This window comes from Pelodiscus sinensis, chromosome 4, assembly GCF_049634645.1.
Source record: "Pelodiscus sinensis isolate JC-2024 chromosome 4, ASM4963464v1, whole genome shotgun sequence".
Taxonomy (NCBI): Eukaryota; Metazoa; Chordata; order Testudines; family Trionychidae; genus Pelodiscus; species Pelodiscus sinensis.
The window spans coordinates 41,854,099-41,872,573 of record NC_134714.1 but is presented as its reverse complement, the minus strand read 5'-3'; the positions used below and the strand labels follow the sequence as shown (position 1 = coordinate 41,872,573).

Sequence of the window (18,475 nt, the reverse complement as noted above, 5' to 3'; positions counted from 1 at the left end):
CATGATTTAAGTAGTTTACTTAACTGATTTTTTAAAAAGTGCCTTGTTTCTACATGGAATTTATTTGGTTTCTACTTCCAACCTTTGGATTATGTGATATCTTTCTGGGCTATACTGAAGAGCTCTTTAGGACCTGGTATTTCCTCCCTGTGAAGAGACTTCTACCCTATGATCAAGTTACTGCAATCTTCCTTTTGATGAGCTAACCAGATTAATCACTCACTGTTGGGCCTTTTCTTCACCCTCTCCAATTTATCAACTTCTTTTTTAAAAATCTGCACTCGAGAACTGGATGCAGTGTTCCAGTCCTGGTCTCACCTATGCTGTGCACATCATTTCCCTACTCCTATACATCTCTGCTCTCTTTATACAATCATGAATCACACTAGTCCTTCTCGCCATAGCGTCAAACTGAGAGCTCGCTTGGAGGCCCTTGCCCACCACGACCCACAAATCCACTGCAGAGTCATTCCTTTCCAGGGTACAGTCCCCCATTCTGTAGGTATGCCCTGCATGCCTTGATCCTAGATGTGTGACTTTGCATTTGGCTGTATTAAAAGGCATTTTGTTTGAATGGGCCCAGACTACTGAGTGATCCTGATTGCACTGTATGACTGCTCATTATTTAACCCTACCTCTCCCCAATCTGTGTCACCCATAAAGTACATCAGCAGTGATTTTATGTGTGATTCCAGAGCACTGAGGAAAATGCTGAACAGCACTGTGCATAAAACCAATCCCTGTAGAAGCACTAGAAACAATACCCATTCAATGATCTTTCCCAATGGCCCAGTGTGAGTGGATGAAAGACCCTGCATACGGTAAGCACTCTAAGGGTATATCTACACTACAAAGTTAATTCGAACTAACAGACGTTAGTTCGAATTAACTTTCATAGGCGCTACACTAGCAAACCGCTAGTTCGAACTTAATTCGAACTAGCGGAGCGCTTAATTCGAACTAGTAAACCTCAATCCACGAGGACTAACGCCTAGTTCGAATTAACTAGTTCGAATTAAGGGCTGTGTAGCCACTTAATTCGAACTAGTGGGAGGCTAGCCCTTCCCAGCTTGCCCTGGTGGCCACTCTGGGCACCACCAGGGAAACTCTTCCACCCCGCTCCCGGCCCTGGAGCCCTTAAAGGGGCACGGGCTGGCTATGGTGCCTGTGCCAGGTGCAAGCCTGCCAACACCCAAGTAACCCTGAACCTTCCCTGAAGTGCTCCCTTCTGCTACTTTTCTACCTGCACTAAGTTTACATGCTGCTCCTGACAAACCTAGACGGGCATTGTGGGCCCTCACTGGCACACTTTTGAGGTTGTGCTTCCTGGGACTAGAACCAGGGATGTTGACTGATCCCTAGTCTCAGCCACTAGACCATTTTCCTTTCTGGAGCCAGGAATAGAACCAAAGCCTATTGCCTGCCTTAACCCATTCACTGTCAGTGCTGAGAACAGAACCCTGGAGTCATGACACCCGTCTCCTTGTGCTAACCACTAGACCGGGTCTCAAACTCATTTGGTGGAGAGGGATCAATTCCATGCTTAGTGATGGCCCATGGGCGGGCTGTTCCATTAGGACTGCAGAGTCCCCATTCAACCACTACCTTCCTCGGATGACTATGGACATTTGTTTACACAGGATCAAGGTTAGAATACAGCCTTGCTGCAGCAACTCAACTTTTAGTGATTTATTATTTGCTCACTACCTTAATGCCATATTCAGTCTTGCTTGCTTCATTCCCACTCCTGCCCCATTCTATCTGCCAGAGCAGGGGTGGGCAAGAGGGCCTCTGTGGGCTGGATCCGGCCTGCCAAGCCCATGGATCCAGCCCGCGGAGGCCCTGCTGCTCCCCTGCCCACAGGCCAATTAAGAGCTGGGGGCGGGGAAACGCACAAAGCCTCCTCCAGCCCTGCCAGGAGCACTTGATGCTATGAAGTGCTGCACGCTGCTCGCAGGGGGCAGGAAAGAGCGGAGGAGGCTTCACACGCTCCCCCGCCCCTAATTGACCTAGGGGCAGGGGAGTGAGGGAAGTCTCCTCCTACACCAGGGACATGGGCACTTTGGGGGAATGCGGGGTGGAGGCAAAGGCATTCCTTCACCCGCAGACCAATCACTGTCGGGGAGCGGGGAAGCCAGAAATATCTTGGCCCTTCTCCTTCCACTTGATGCTCCACCCCTTCCTGTGCAGCCCCCGGCAAAAAATTATTGCCTACGCCTGTGCCAGAGTCATCAGCTCTAAGATAGTTAATGCTGACACTGAAGAGTCATAGATTCACAGCCTTTAAGACCAGAAGGGGCCATTATTATAAGATAGTCTGACCTCTTGCATAAGACAGGCCAGAGAACCTAACCACTGTTTTCTGCATGGAGCCCATAACTGCTGTTCTAAGGTGTCTCTTCTGCAAAGTCAGCCTCTCTCCATTTAAAGCAGTGTTTCTTAAACTTTTGAAGACGGAAGAACACCAAACTATTTTTTTTAATGAGGAACAACAAGGATTTTTTGTTGAGCAAAAAAAAAAAAAAAAAAAAGGGGGTGGGGTGGTGGTCAGGGGGAAAGTTATTGAGGGAAAAAAAAAAAAAAAGGTCACCTGCCCCTTTAAGGGTGGCCATTTTGAACTCTGTTCTCTGCAGCACACCTTCAACTGCCTCGTGGCACACCGGTGTGCTGCGGAACACAGTTTAAGAAACACTGATTTAAAGCCTCCAAGTGCTGGAGAACCTGTCGTATCCCTAGACAAGTTGTTCCACTAGCTAATTACCTGCACAGTTAAAAGTCTGTATCTTATTTATCATCTGAATGTACATACCTGTTAGAGTTAACAGTGCAACTGGATGCACAGCTGAGAATTCTGAGTTATTTATCTAGGCTGTCTGCAGACTCAGGCAGACTTCACTGTTTTTGTTCCACTTGGAGCATATTTGGAAAGTCTCCTTCACAACTATCAGGGCTCGTTCTTTTTTTAAAACACAAAAGCTGTGATTTAGGCAAATTCATCAAGCTGCCAGTCTGACATTCCTGCATTAGAACACGTTGCACTGAGGATGCCCCCAGTTCCTTTAAAACTAATCCAGGCCCTAGTGGGTAGGGAGGTGGTCACTGCAGAATTTGGGGGTATCTGCTATGGGGCAGGGGATGACTCACCATAATTATATTTTTCCTTGAAGATCCAGTTCTTCTGACTTGGCCACCTCTGGTCCCAGTTGCCTCCCACTCCACTCAGCACTGTCTCCTCCTCCTCGTACTCTGCTGTATAATCTTCTTCCTCTTCCCCCCTGTCCTCAGAGCCCATGCTGTCATCCTCTTCCTCCTCCTCTTCCTCAGTGGGATCCGTGTACTCCCAGAAGAGGGGCCAGAAGAGGTCCTTGTGGGACAGCCATTCAGAGGAGGTCAAGGACCAGTCATTGCTGGTTTCTTTCAGCAAGTCCATCTCCATCTCAGCCTGAGGATCATCCACTACCTCAATGGTGACCTGGGAACCCAGACACAAGACAGAGCAATAAGTGAGGAGTCAGCACTGAAACCAGAACTCTTGGCTGACTCAGTTGCTAGAGGCGTCCTTAAAGGGCAACAAAGGATTTTTGTGTTGGTCCAGTAGTTCCCTATTCAGGTTCCAGACATTCCAACTAGTTTCCCCACTTGGCCTGGTTTTGCTACAGGCCACAACACAAGGCCCTGCTAATCTCCTCCCGCAGATGGCCCCAGTCTCCATAGGGAAGTTCCCTGAACAGACACTGTCACTTTGTCCAGGCTTTAATAGGTCATTGAGAAAATGATCACCCCAGAGTCTGGAGGAAGTGCAAGGAACATCGCATAAAACAACCCAGAAGTCCTGCAAGGGCCAGTAACCAGTTTATGAAGCACACTGAGGTGCCTGAGATAGGCAGGGGGTCGAGCAACATCATCCTCCAGGAATAGAAACAGCCTGCACCCTGGAAAAGGAGCCAGTTTAATAAAGTCAAGTGTCCCTGAGATTTATCTGGGCCCTTGCACTGGGGATGGAAAGTAACAGGATTGGCATTAAAGTGACAGTGTGTCTGAAACTCCAGCCACACTCCTCAGCAGGTCTGATTCTATTTTGGCTTGAATCACTATAGCAGTAAGTTTGGTGGCTCTCAGCCTAGCTGCAAGTAGACATTCCTCCACAGCACAAAATTCAGCCTGGCACAGCTGACAGGAGGGAGCCTGGAATAGTGGGGGTTGCTGGAAGTAAGGCCTGAGGTACAGTAGCAGAAGTGTATGCGGGTAGGCTAAGGCTAGACTAACAGGTCAGTTAGAACATATGTTTTGGGAGTGGCCAGCCCAGCCAGCCAGGTTGAGGAAAGTCTCTCCTGTCTGCAGAGGACCAACGCATAGGCTAGGACTCTTAGAAACGGGACCCCTGATTTGATTATGCAGCATTCATTCCCTGGTGCAAGACACTTCTACGCCAGCATTTCCCATCCTAAATGGGTGCAGTTGATATGTGCCTGAGGCTTATTTGCAAGAATATATGGTATCAGCCTTGCAGAGTCCAGGAAATGGGGCCCTTACACAAAAGGTTTCCAATTAGGAGATCAAACAAGGCCAGAGAGAAAACATCTGGTTAATAGACCCCACCCTGCAGTTTATGGCGCTCCCCAGGCCTGGGTCCAGTTCCCGTCTGCCACAGCCCCCTCGGACACTCTCCGCACCCTGCACACATGCTGCAGGCCAGGACCCAGCTAAGGCAGCAATCAGGCCCTTTAGGGATGAAGAGGAAATGGTGATCAGAGCAATTCTGGGTGCTGACTTGTGGGCATTATCCCTTTGCCCAACCACATCCCCTCAGGGCCCCCAGTCCTGCAGCACATTAAGGGAGTGTTCCTGATCAGAGCCTTCCCCACTGTATTTTGTGCCAGCTCTGTACGGACCAGGGGGAGGATTGGGTGACTTTATCAATGGATTCCCCCAATATAAGGTTAACCATAGCACTGATTTGCTTCCCTTTGCTCCTAAGCTGCAGCCATTTATTTTGGTCTCTCTTTCCCAAGACTGTAGGAAAAATGTGTCATCCCAGCCCTTTACATTGCCCGATTTCAGTGACTTGGACTGTGAAAACTGGGTCAGACAGCACAAGAACCGACCCAAATGGAACCGTTGTTCAGTTTCACCCGGGAGACATCCATTCTGGAACCCACCCACCTCCCACTCAGATTCCTTCCCACCAGCCCTAATGGTGGGGAGCTGTAGCAGATCTCAGCACCTCCCTGCTGGAGCTCAGGTGTTAGGGTCACTGAAACCCTGTCACTGCTCCCTCCCTCCCTCTTATTATGGCCTGAAACGCACAGACCCCTGAGCACCAGCTTCTTGTGCCCAGGAAATGCCACCACCCTGGCACATGGCCACTACCCACTGGCCTCTACAAAGCACTTCACCCTAAAAACAGAGCACACTGTGGTAGAATCAACAGCACTGGCAATAATCCAAGCTCACACCACTCCCTCAGCTGGCTGGGATGGTGTACATCTATGAAATCAATCCCAGCATGATGTGGCGGAAGGAGTTTGAGAGTTGTTTTGGTCTCTCCTGTGAGTAGGGTTACCACGTAGACCCCCCTCCCCCCCCAAATACCAGACACACTTGACCGTGGGGGGGGGGGGGAGGAGAGGAACCAGCTGGGAGGGGGGCGGGGATGGCTGGGAGGAAGGGGAGTGGGAGGTGGGGCTGGCGGGGGGGTTCCGTGGGGCTGGCCGGGAGGAAGGGGGGCAGGAGGCGGGTCGGGAGAGTTGGGGGCTACAGGGCTGGCCGGGAGGAAGGGGGGTGGGAAGCAGAGCTGTGGGGGGAGGTGCAGCCACTAGCCACAGCCAGAGTCCAACAGGATGCACCCCTGGCAGGCACTCCCTCTAGTTACTAGTAGAAGCCGGGTGGGGGTGGGGAGAGTGATTGGGAGCTGCTCCCCTAGCATGGCTTCTGCACATAACCAGAGGCTCCCAGCTGGGAGGCGGGGCTGCGATTGGCACTGGGGGCCTCTGGGTGTGCGCAGAAGCCCAGCGGGGGGAGTGGCTGGGAGTCCCAGCCCCTACCCCCACCCCACCCGGCTTTTGCACGTGACCACAGGGCCCCGCCTCCAAGTCACTCCCCCGCCCCCGCCCCCGCCCAGTTTCAGTCTGACACCCAGTCGGAAATTCAGAAAATACCGGACATTGCACATGTCCGGTATTTTCTGAATTTTTCTACCCAACAGAGGGCTCTAATACCGGACTGTCCGGTAGAAAACTGGACACCTGGCAACCCTAACAGCGAGGCAGGTGGAAGAGGCTCTTGCCCCAGCAGGTGATACCCCAGCCACTGGAGTGATTTTACGCTTACATAACTCAGCCACATTTCTTTTTTGCTCCTGCCCAAAATACCCATATCCAGCCAGTGACAGAGACCCGTACTCCTACCTGTATGTTTGGGTTCTGGGCATTCAGGTCAACGTTGGCCAACCCTGGCAGGTTCTGTAAATCCAGCACAAAGGGTGTGCTCTCCTCGCTAGCAGTGCCAGGCTGGAGCGGCATTGGTTGGTTCCTCCCTGCTTGCTGGGACAACCATCGGCGTTTGTGCCGGCGAGGCCCAGCCTGCCCACTTCTCCTCAGGCTCCGAACCTTGTTAGCCTGCGGCATCTCCTCTTCCTGCGTCAGACGGGTGTCAGATGAAGTGGAGACCTGGCAATGAAAGAGGCAGCAATAGCAGTTCCAATCCCACCGTGACCATCTCCAGAGCTACCATTCAGGGCTCCCTGCACTTCACCCTCCTGCCAGGGACAGGGCCAAAGAGCAGACAAACAACTGCCTGCAAAAGCCAAGGAACAGGTCCCTGAAATATGCCTACTATCAACAAATGCAAGGCTGATCGACATACTAGCTCCGTATTCCTTTGAGTGTGGACTGACACACCAAACATGTCATGCAAGCAAAGAGCACACTGACTGCCACATTAGAGCTGTCCACTGGCTTGTCTATTCCACTATCCACATCCCCTCTTAACACCAAATCAAAACAACTGCCCACCTACCCCAATATCCCTGGTGCACCAGAGTGGATCAATGTCTCTATTATGTCTCATGTTTCCCTGCTTTCTGCCACGGAAGAAACCAGTCCAATATTAGCACCTCTCTGCTATAACAGTGTCCCATCTAATCTGGCATTTTGATTTCCCTGCTCATATCACACCAGTCTGTTCATCCGCCTTGTCTGGAATCCTCATTTCTGCCAATGGCTGAGACCATATTCCTTGGAGGAAGGACAAAAACGCACCTGCCAGCTGTTCAATATTTTACATAGAAGGAAAATTACAAAACACCCTCCCACTAAGATTAGCCTCTGCAAACAATGAATTTTCACCCCATGGCATGAGATGTGATAACTTCTGTCTGGAAAGTGATAAATGCAAAGATTATGAATGGTCACAGAGTCACCCCACCCAACACTCACAGGCAGTGAATTAAACAGAGAGGGAACTTTTCAAGGATACTCATGTATAAATTATTTATTCGTATCTGAGAAAACAACTTATTTGAAGTTGATCCAGTAGAAGACATTACCTTGCACCCGCTTTGTCTCTAGGACCTCTTGAACGAATCATCTACTAAGGGCCAACAGGAAAAGAAACTGCTAAAGATGAATAGTTGCATTTTGTATTATTATAGGAAACAGATAATGTATGGTTAGCCTCAAGCAGTGTGTTAACTGACCTGCTCTTACTCTGTGGACATTTGTTTCCATTCTGAGGCATGCAGTGTTTTGCTTGCCTTTGCATTCCCACTCTGGTCCGGGAGCTGCAGCAAGCAACGTTTCACACTGATGCCATCTTCCGGGATGCCCGATTCTCAAGAGGCTTCCAGACCAGGATGGGTTAAGAGTGGATTTGGAAACAAACAGGATCAACTCCTCCAAATGAAACCACTTGCGCCAGTTTCCCACGTCACTAACCTCTGTGCTTGACACACACTGGGATTAAAGGGTGCAAATCAAAGGGATTGCAAGCTTCAGTGCATCAGAGAAATCGGAGATGGGAAAAACATGTCAAGCTCTCTGCATCCCAGCCCTCACGCGACCCATGCAGGGTTCCCTACAGGAGAGTCTCCAGTGATCTAGGATTTAACTTTCCAACCTCTGTGCCTTCCACCCTGCCTGATTCCCCAACCTCATGCATCTCACAGGTAGCAGGCATTTCCTGATGCCCAACCCAAATTCCTCTTTGTTCCCAGCTTCCCTGGCACCACTAGACCCTTCTTTCCCCTCCATGAGCCCAGGCTGGATTAAGGAAGAGGGAGAAACTCCCCTCCCTACCAGGGAGACAGAACACTTTTACCTGCAATTAGGGCCAGATGGTTTGGGGAAGGACTGCTCTCCCTTTCATCCTGATCACTGGAGCACTTCAAAGGGAGCTGGAGCAGGGCCAGGCTCACATGAGCCTATATACAGCATGTCAGCCAGGCCTGTTCCTGCACATCAAAGGCCTGCTGCCTGTCTCCCCCTCCCCCAGGGAAAGAAGGGAGCAGCAGGGACACTGTTGGTCCCTTTTATCAGAGTGGCGCTGGCTATGGCAAAGAGACTGCGACAGCTTTGTCCAGATGGGTCCCTACATGCAGGTCAGAGGGGTGTTCCATGTGTCAGGAGAGGATGGATATTAGACCCAAAGATTTGTTTGGGTTGGTCCAATTCTAACAAACAATGGCTCCAACCTAGGTTGCCAATGGCTGCAGGGTTTTGTTTGGGGTCCGCCCATCCCTCTGATTTGACATCCTATTGTGAGGAAGAGGACACAAAGGCAAGACAGCACGTTTCTATATTTGCCAAACAGATGTGGCAGCTCAATCACTGCTATGTCAGCAAGGGCTTTGCAGCAGCAGGACATGGCAGATCCTGCTGCTGGGGATTCAGGGGACATTATAATTGGTTCTGGTCAGGGTGGGATTAACAACCCGAGGTTTGTGTTCCAAACACAAAGAACAATCACTTCAAACCATTGTGGAGCACCCCAGAGCCCCTGGATTGCTCATTTCCCCAAGCCCCAGCCACCTATCACCTGCAAAACCATGTCCCTTACATTGCTGCTTTCCCAGCCAAATGCAACAAGTCAGTTCCTACACCACCACCTCCCCCCTACATGCTACAGTGGGCAGGGCCAGGAGTTAGTTTAGAAAAAGTGCTCGTTTAGATTTCATAAGATCACCACACAGCTGGGAGCTGAAACCGCTCAGAGGAAAGGCCAAGTCCAACCTGACATGAAGTGAAGTTCATAGTTACGTTTCCCTCTCAGCACAGCTCACGCTGGAATTCAAGCTTTCCTGTTTCTGAATCCTGACTTGAATCACACTAAGCCATTTAAACCCCGGGCCTCTCTACTGGGTGGTTCAAGACATTGGGAGTAAGTCCCTACTGATCCACTGCAGTGTCTGAATGCTTTTCACTCGGAGGCTGCTAATCGGCTAGTGAATGTCTTCACTGTCTGATATTTGCTACCTGCAGTCCAGCTCTGAGAGGGAAAAGCATCCACATCATGAAGGGCAACATTGCAGTTAGCCCCTCTCAGCAGAGAGGCTGAGGATGAACGGGCAGCAGGGAGCGAAATCTTATCCAATGGGGATTCCATGGGGCAGGTTGAGATGCTGACAGACACAGAAGTGAACCTGTTCTGTGGATAAAGAAACCCTCACTCTCAGGGCTGTCAACAGGACAACTGTCATAAGCACTAAATTTTAACCACACTTTATGATAAACCTTGTGTTATAGCACGCAGCATGGCAAGAAAGTCACGGCAACGAAACGCTGGTGATACTCAGCCCTTTCATGTGCCTTCCATCAGTAGCTCTCAAAGTGCTTAACAAAGGCATGCAGGCACCACGGTCCGCACTTTACACATGTGGAAACTCAGGCCCAGTGTAGGGAAGTGTCTGTCACACAAGACGTCACAGAGAAGTCTCAGCTCTCCTGACTCCCATTCTCTTGTGCTATCACTGGCCAGTGCTGCCTGCTTCCGATTTTATACCCGCACCAGCTCAGGCAATTAAGATTCTGGTTCCCACAAGGTAACAACCCTGCTGAAGGAGACCTGGAAAGAACCAATGGGCCTCAATGAGACATTGCCAGATTTAAGAAACCCTTCACCTGCCTCGTAGGCACAAAGTCCTCTGGGATAAAGGATAAAGGCATAAAGTTGATTTCAAACATTCAGTAACTTGATTTCAAAACCCAGTTCCCTTTCCTATTCTACCACCACCCCCTGCCACAGCTACAACACACACAGCATTCAGTATCTCCAATGAGGAACTAGACAGGGTCAGCCCACCATCCCTCTCTTGCACATAGCGGCCACTGAGCTCCTGGCAATAACTATTTGCTCCGATCCTCACATATAAGGACTGAAGTAGGCCCTCTGACACAACGTTTTAATTTGCCAATCACTTATTATTAAAATTCAAAAATTACCCAGCATATCTCTGCCACCATTCAATGATCTCTTCAAGGAGTCTGGGGTGAGTCAGTGTCTCTCTGGGATCAAAAAAGGTTGGTATATATTAGGGATATAAAAAGTTAAATGGTTAACTGGTAAGTATTAGCCTAACTGGCAAGTTTACCAAGTAACCGCTTAACTGGAAGGCTGACTAGTAGGAGCAGCCCCTCCACCGCCTGCCGAAGGTGGCTGGGCTGGCAGAACCCTGGCCACGGTCGGCCAGAGCAGCCCCCAGCCTGCAGGGGCTGGAAGAGCCCCTGTCACCACTGCCGCAGCGGGGCCAGGGCAGCCCCCGCTAGACTGCTTTCTACATCACTACCTTCCCCTCTCATTTCATCAATTTAAACACAAATGTCTTTGTTCATATATCTTCAGCTCAAGGACTTTGTAAACGGCTCTCCAGGTCCACTCTTGCCCTGAAAACCAGCAGGCATCAAGAGAAATACCAGGCTCACCAATATACCCAAACAATTCATCTCCACATTCTAGCTGATCCTGCAATTCACACTTGGTGTAAAGTTCAGCTTGAAACAAAGATTAAGGAACTGAAATCCAAGAGGTGGTCTGGAGCACGACTCACAGTACATGCAGTTTCTATCCCATGTACTTCAATTCCATTGGGCAGCAATTTAAATTACTACGTACAAAATATATGTTACACCACCTGTCCTGCTCACCTATTATAAAGAGTCTGGCTAGAACTGCTTTCACAGTGGCCTAGGAATCCTTTGACATAGTCCCACGCTTCTACTGCACGTGGGACTGACAAATGTATTAACTTCTGGTCACAAGGTCAACAGATCTATAATCAGACAACTGGAACTCAACAGCGATTAGTACCAGCATTCTGCTTACTTTGCATTATTGCCAACAATACCATGCATGGGAAAGATAATAAATAAATAAATAAATAAATGTAATACCTAGGCCAGTGGCAGGCAAAATACGATCTGCTGGCTTGATCCGGCCTGCCCCACATGTGAATCCAGCCCACCACAGCTGCACATGTTGCTCAATGTGACTAGCTGCTGGGACCAGTGTATGTGTCTCTTCATGGCATACATCCCTTGAAGGGAGGGGCGTAGTGGATCTCTGCCTGCTGCATGCACCTGCGAGCACTGCTCTTGCAGCTCCCATTGGCCAGTTTTTAATGAGGTGGATGTAGGTGAAAAAAAAGGATTCTGCTTTAAAAAGATAGTTCAGACCTCCCCCCCTTTGATAATTCAGGCATGGGTTTGTCTGCAGCTGCTTGGATTGTAGTGTTGTACAAAACGTTACTTGCCTTCTGGCTCGCCATCGTCCTCTAGGCCACCAATAGTCCCACGGCGCAGTGCTCAGGCAGGCTGTCTGGTGCCTGCCTGCTGTGGCCCTGGTCATGCCGCTCCCAGAAGTGGTTGGTTGCCGCTAGCAACCATATCTCTGTACCCTTTCAGATGAGGGGGGCAGCGAGTCTCCACATGCTGTCCCAACCCTCAGGACCATCCTAACAGTTCCCATTGGCTGGAAACTGTCCAATGGGAGCTGCTGGGATGGTGCTTCCAGGGTCAGGCAGCATGCAGAGACCCAATCCCCCCACTCCCATCAAGAGGTATTCAGAAACACCTTTGCTAGCAGCCAGCCAGATGCTTTGAGCAGCATGGGAACCCTATGGCATGCAAGCAGCCTGCCTGCCTGAGTGCCTCACTGTGCGCCAGCTGAGTGCTGCTTATGTTAAGTGCCTCCCAGCCAGGGCCAGAGCCTGTACCTGGCATCCCCTTCTGAACCTGAACCCTGTTCCAGATCAGAACCCTCTCCTGTATCCAAACTCCCTCTCAGATCCCACGCCTCCTCCTGCACCCCAATCCCTTGCCCTGAGCATATCTCAGACCCTGTACCGCCTCCATTAACATAATAGAAACATGCATATCATGACCACATACCAAAATTCTGGAGAGGATCCCCTGAGAAAATTATTGTTCACCCCAATCTAGTCTGACCTTGTGTATAAACGCAATTCATAGGCCTTCCCCCCAAATAATTATAGAGTATCTTTCAGAGAAACACCATTCTTGAGTGTAAAATTGCCAGTGATGGAGAAACCACCATGGCCCTGGGTTCACTGTTTCACTCTGTCACAAAATTTTGTCTTATTTCCAATCTGAATTTGTTTAGTTTCAACTTCTAGCCATTGGATCACATCATAGAACTTTCTCAGCTAGACTGACGCGCCAGTATCAAATATTTGTTCGCTGTGTATATACTTAGACTGCATTCAAGTTATCCTTCAGCTTCCTCTTTGTTTAGCTGAATACAATTATAGATTCAATGAGCTCAAGCTTAGGCACATTTTTCTAATTCTTTAATGCAGTAGTGGGGAACCTAAGGCCTGGGGACCAGATGCAGCCCCTGGCTTGTCTGGATCTGGCCTCTGTGGCTCAGGGCTCCCCCCATCCGCCAGCAGTGGGGAGTCTACACTGTCACTCCAGCTCCCACTCACCCACCCACTGTGGGGCTGGAGCACACAAAATCTACTAGCCCAGTGATCCCCAACCATTTAAGGTTGCCAGGCACCAGGGGGCGTGGCCATTTGCCCGCCGGGTGCCAGAGGGCGGGCCCCTCCCATAGCCGCGTGCCCGGGGGCAGGGCCCCCCCATATCCACGCACCCGGGGCTAGTGCCCCCTCCAAGGGCTGCATGCCCGGGGCCAGATCCTCCCCCCAAAGCACCCTGCGCCTGGGACTGGCGCTCCCCCCCACGCACCGTGCGCTCAGGGCATGGGCGGCCAATCCACCACGCTCACTGTGTGCCACGTGCCCGGGGCCAGGCCAGCCCCGAGGACTTGGCGGGCGCACACAAATGCATGGCGCCCGCAGACACCATGTTGGGGACCACTGTACTAGCCTGAGCCCCCGAGGCTTTGGTGTGTGAGAGGAATGTGGGGAGTGTCTTTCTCCTTCTCACTCAGGGGCCATGTCAGTGAGGGTTTTATTTTGTTTTTCTTTTTTGTTTCTCACTTGTGTGTGGCTCTGAACTGATTTTTTTGTGGGTCAGTGACCACGACCCAAAAAAGGTTCCGCAGCACTGCATCATTCTTGTGGCTATTTAAACCCTCTCACATTTATCATCATCCTTCCTGAATTGTGGACACCAGAGCTGGACACTACATTCCAGCAGCAGTCATATCAGTGTACAAGTCATACCAACTACAGAAATGACAAGTACAGGAGTAAAATCACTTCTCGGTGTCTAGTTCCTTAATTGAAAGATGTAATGTGAGTGGGACAACTGAATTTCTCAGCTAAAAATGGTCTCTCATCTAACAATTATTCTATAATAAAAAAGGAATATTTGATGTGCACAACTCAGATCCTACCTGTTTAGTTGATGTATTATTAATTAGAGCTGTTAAATTTAGTTTAATTAACTGATCGACTAGTTGATGGATTTTCCATCGACTAGCTGATTAGTCGATAAGCGGGGGAGCCACAGCGGAGTTAGCTCCTGGCCCTGTGAGCTAACCCTGCTGTGGCTCTGCCTTTTAAATGTATTAAGAGCTGGCAGGCTCTTAATACATTTAAAAGGATCACGTGCAGCAGAGGGGACCCAGTGTGAGCCGGGCCAGCTGGCTTGCACTGGATCCCCCACTGCACTCCAGTCTTAAATGTAAAAAGGCTGGAGTGCAGTGGAGGTACCCAGCATGAGCTGGGAATCAGCTGTCCTGGCTCACGCAGGGTCCCCCCCCTCTCCGCTGTGCTTCTGGTTTTTAAATGTATAATGAGCCAGCAGGCTCTTAATAAATGTAAAAAGCAGAGGCACAGTGTCTGGGACTCGGTGCAAGGCAGGAATCAGCTGATTCCTGGCTTGTGCCTAGTCCCCACTACCCTCCTGCCTTCCCTGTCCTCTGCTGGGTGGTGCTGGGGGGAACCGGATTTTAAGCTGGCTTCCCCCAGCATCGTCTCCTGCTCCCCCCCCCCACCTTGCTGTCTCTGTTAGAGGCAGCAAAGGGGGGAGTGACTAGTCGAGGGACTAGTCGACTATCCGGTAAGCTTTTGCTTATCGGATAATTGACTAGTTGCTTATATCCCTAGTATTAATAGGCCATTCACCAACAGCATGGCACCATGGAACAAAAGGAACCTGCTCCACATTGTTATGCTGAAGAATAGCTTTGCAGGAATTTATAGAAATTAAACATACCGAGGGACTGGAGAACAAAGTAGCTGATGTCCTAGCTGTAGAAGGAGCAAAGATGAAGCGTACATCACAGCCAATTGCCAAAACTTCAGCATCAGACTCACAACGGGGTGTTAAAATCAGGGTCTGGGACCCCAAGAGGAGAACAGAAGGTTTAAACCCCCCAAAAGAGCCAGTAAGCCAAATGACTGCATACGTTATTATCGTACTATAAAGCATATTTTTGTTTATGAATGCATGTAATGTTCTAAACTTGATGGCCATTATGAATATATAGTCTGTGATTAGGCGGATAGGCACTCCCCGACTTACAAACATCTGACTTACAAACATCCACACACACAAATAAAAGCTTACCTGCAGCCGCAAGCAGGATCATCCTCAGGATTTAAGAGGCCCTACACCAGGGGTCTCCAACCTTTTTAAGCGTAGATCACTTTTTGAATTTAAATGCAGTCCAGAACCTACCTCAAATCCAAATATCCCTGCCCCATCTCCTTTGTGCCCCTTCTCTGAGGCCCTCCCCTGCTCACTCCATCCTCCCTCCCTTTCATCAGACGGGGCAGAGGGTTGGGGCACAGGGTCTGGTCTTGGGCTATGGAATTTGGAGTGTGAGGGGCTCTGAGCTGAGCCTGGGGCAGGGAGTTGGGGTGGAAGAGGGGGTTCAGGGTACATGCTCTGCAAGGGAGTTTGGGTCTGGGACTTCAGGGCTAGGGGAAAGACTTGGAGTTCACCAGGGGGTTCATGATAGGGGCAGGGGTTTGGAGCTGGCTCTAGCTGGACATTGCTTATCTCAGGCTGCTCCTATGTGGTGGTGCAGTGGGGCTAAGGCAGGCTCAGCCTTGCCCTGGCTCGGTAACACTCTCAAAAGCAGCCAGCAAACTCCCTCAATCCCAAATCCTGTTGTGCCCCACTTCCGTTTTGTGGAGACAAAGTACGGCGTAAGAGAGAGGGGGCACCCTGACATCAGCACCCACTCCTCTTCCGTCCCTGCCCTGCACAGCAAACAGCAGGCACCGGAAGGTGGGGAGAGCTCCAAGGAAAAGGGCAGGAGATGCATAGCAGCGGGAGAGGGACAGCTGAAGTGCTGCGCTTGAGAACCTCTTGGCCAAACCAGTCAGGATCACCTGTCACAGGCTCCAGGGTCTACCAGTAGATCCTGATCTACTAGTTGGTGACCACTGCCCTCCACAGTACCATTAAACTGGTGCCCCTATGCCTGATGGCAGCCTGGGGGGGTGCGGGTGATGGTTTTTATAGGTGTGGCTTTTTATAACATTCAGCAACACATCAATGAAATATTTTAAAGCAATTTTAAACTAAGGTCCTTTAGACTACCACAGTAAATTCAGAACTTGACACTATATGCCTGGGGTTGGCAAATGCCTGTTAAATGGCTTCATTACCACTTGAATGGCTAAACAAAAAAGCAGTTATGTAGCACTTTGAAGACTAACAAAATAGTTTATTAGGTGATGAGCTTTTGTGGGGCAGACCCACTTCTTCAGATCATATTCTGAAAGTGAATAGGCATGACCATTTTATAACAGAGGGATACAATGAGAGAAGGTAAAAAAAATTATTACAAACTAACAAATCAGCTACATAGAACAGAAGGTGAGGGGGTGGCGAGGAGAGGAAGCGACAAGGAAGGAGGAAATTGCTTACTGTAAGAGCCAATTAAGTGGCTAATCTGGGGTACTACAAATATCAAAAGGCTCTTTCGCAGGTTCAGTGTTCTGCTAATAGGTCTGGCAGGCTTCTTCACTTTTAACTTAATTCATACCCACACCCACACAAGTTCACTCTGTCACCCCCTAGTGCTGGGTGGGTCACAAATAGATGTTAATGGCCTTCCTACAACTTTAGATAACAGACCTGGGTCCTTAGTGCAGGCAATAAATCCGTGGTCCCCAACACGGTGCCCGCGGGGGCACTTGCATGCGCCTGCCAAGTGCTTGGGGCTGGCCTGGCCCCGGGCACATGGCGCGGCGCTTGCGGGGAGCGTTGGCCCTGGGCGCGCGGCGCTTGCGGGGGGGAGGGGGAAGCGCCGGCCCTGGCCCCGGGCGTGCGGCGCTTGCAGGGGGAGGGGGAAGCGCCGGCCCCGGGCACGTGGCGCTTGCGGGGTGCTTGCGGGGGGAGCCCCCAGCCCCGGGCACGTGGCTATGGGGGGGCCCCGGCCCCGGGCAAGCGGTTATGGGGGGGCTGCCACTGGGTATGCGGCTATGGGGGGGGCCGCCCCCGGGCGCGCAAGTGTCCCTGCCCCCTGGCACCCGGCGGGTGAACGGCCACGCCCCCTGGCGCCCGACAACCTCAAAAGGTTGGGGACCACTGCAATAAATGATCCTGCTTTAAGATCCAGAAGCCCCAAGAGGATTCATGCTGCTGATGAAAAATGAATTGTATACTGATTTTATTTATGACAGGCATCTGGCCATTCTCACCACCTACTTTGCAGATTGCTCAGAGCTGCACTGAAATTATTATTTCTAGAGAAACAAAAGCATGGTAGGTATGAAATGGACATAAGAACAGCCATACTGAGTCAGACCAAAGGTCCTTCTAGCCCAGTATCCTGTCTGCCGTCAGTAGTCAATGCCAGGTGCCTCAAAGGGAATTAACAGAACAGATAATAATTCAGGGTGTGTCTACACAGGAGCCTAAACTCAAAATATGATGCACAATTTGCGCTATGCAAATTGCCTATCTTTTCTAAATTTCGCATGTCTACACAGTGCCAAATTCCAAAATAATGTACTATTTTGAGACATCCCTTAAACCTTGTGGAACAAGGGTTACAGGGATGTCAAAATAGTGCGCCTGTTATTTCGAAAAATATTTTGAAATAACAGGCACGTTAAAAAGACGTGAGATAAGTATTTCAGGATACCTCTGATATCCCGAAATAGCCCCGTTGTCTAGATGTACCCTCAGTGATTAATCCCGTCGTCCTTTCCCAGCTTCTGACAAACAGAGGCTAGGAATACCATTCCTATCCATCCTGGTTAATAGCCATTCATGGACCTATGAATTTATCTAGTTCTTTTTTGAACCCTGCACAAGTCCTGGTCTTCAGAACTTCCTCTGACAAGGAGTTCCACAAATTGTCTGTGCACTGTGTGAAAAAATACTTCACTTGGTTTTAAATCTGCTACCTATTACAGTTAAACCTGTGTTATCCAGCAAGCCCGGGAATTAGGGCATGCCCGTAACCTAAAAATTATGGTTATCTGGGGGGGGGGAAGCCGTGGGGGGCCTACGGGGGGGGCTACGGGAGCCATGCGGGGGCAGGGATGTGGCCTACTAGGGGGGCCACAAGCCACGGTGGGGGGGAGCCACAGGGGAGGAGGGGATGACTGGCTTGCCGAGGGTGCCAGGAGCCAAGGGGGGAGCCAAGATGTTTGCTTCCAGCTGCCGTTCGCTCCTTCCCCAGGTACGGGCTGCACATCAGGTACGAGGAGCACTTAACAGGCCAGTTTCCTTTTTTTTTCTTTTCTTTTCTTTTTCCGGCATCAAAAATTTGCTGGTTTTTACAGTTTTCTGGATGCTTACATTCCGGATAGCGCAGGTTTTACTGTAATTTAATTTGGGGTGCGTCTACTTTGCACTTTGAAATAAGCTATGCAATTCGAGTTAATTTCAAAATAGCTTATTTCGAAATTTGGCACTGTCCATGCATCACTTATTTTGAAATAAATCACTATTCCAAAATGTCCCTGACTTCTCGTGGAATGAGATTTACAGGGATATTGGAAAGTGAGCCCATTATATTTCAAAATAAATGGGTGTGTTCAAAAGACACTGAGTAACTATTTTGGGATACCTCCAGTTAATGATTCTTA

The 18,475-nt window shown here is 50.0% G+C and overlaps 1 protein-coding gene across 2 annotated transcripts in view; it reads right to left on the bottom strand.

The window, feature by feature from the left end:
* The window catches only part of ISM2 (isthmin 2), a 51,336-nt gene that overhangs the window by 10,787 nt on the left and 22,074 nt on the right, over positions 1–18,475 (bottom strand). Inside the window, exons 1-3 of one of the 2 annotated variants that reach the window (XM_006115990.4) lie at positions 7,697–8,985; positions 6,408–6,668; positions 3,145–3,472 (exon numbers count right to left, since the gene is read on the bottom strand). In XM_006115990.4, coding sequence (XP_006116052.2) covers positions 3,145–3,472; positions 6,408–6,626 — 547 coding nt within the window. In that variant the 5' untranslated portion in view covers positions 6,627–6,668; positions 7,697–8,985. Of the gene's footprint in view, positions 1–3,144; positions 3,473–6,407; positions 6,669–7,696; positions 8,986–18,475 lie in introns of those variants that run through there. The other variant, XM_006115989.4, reaches the window with a different exon arrangement.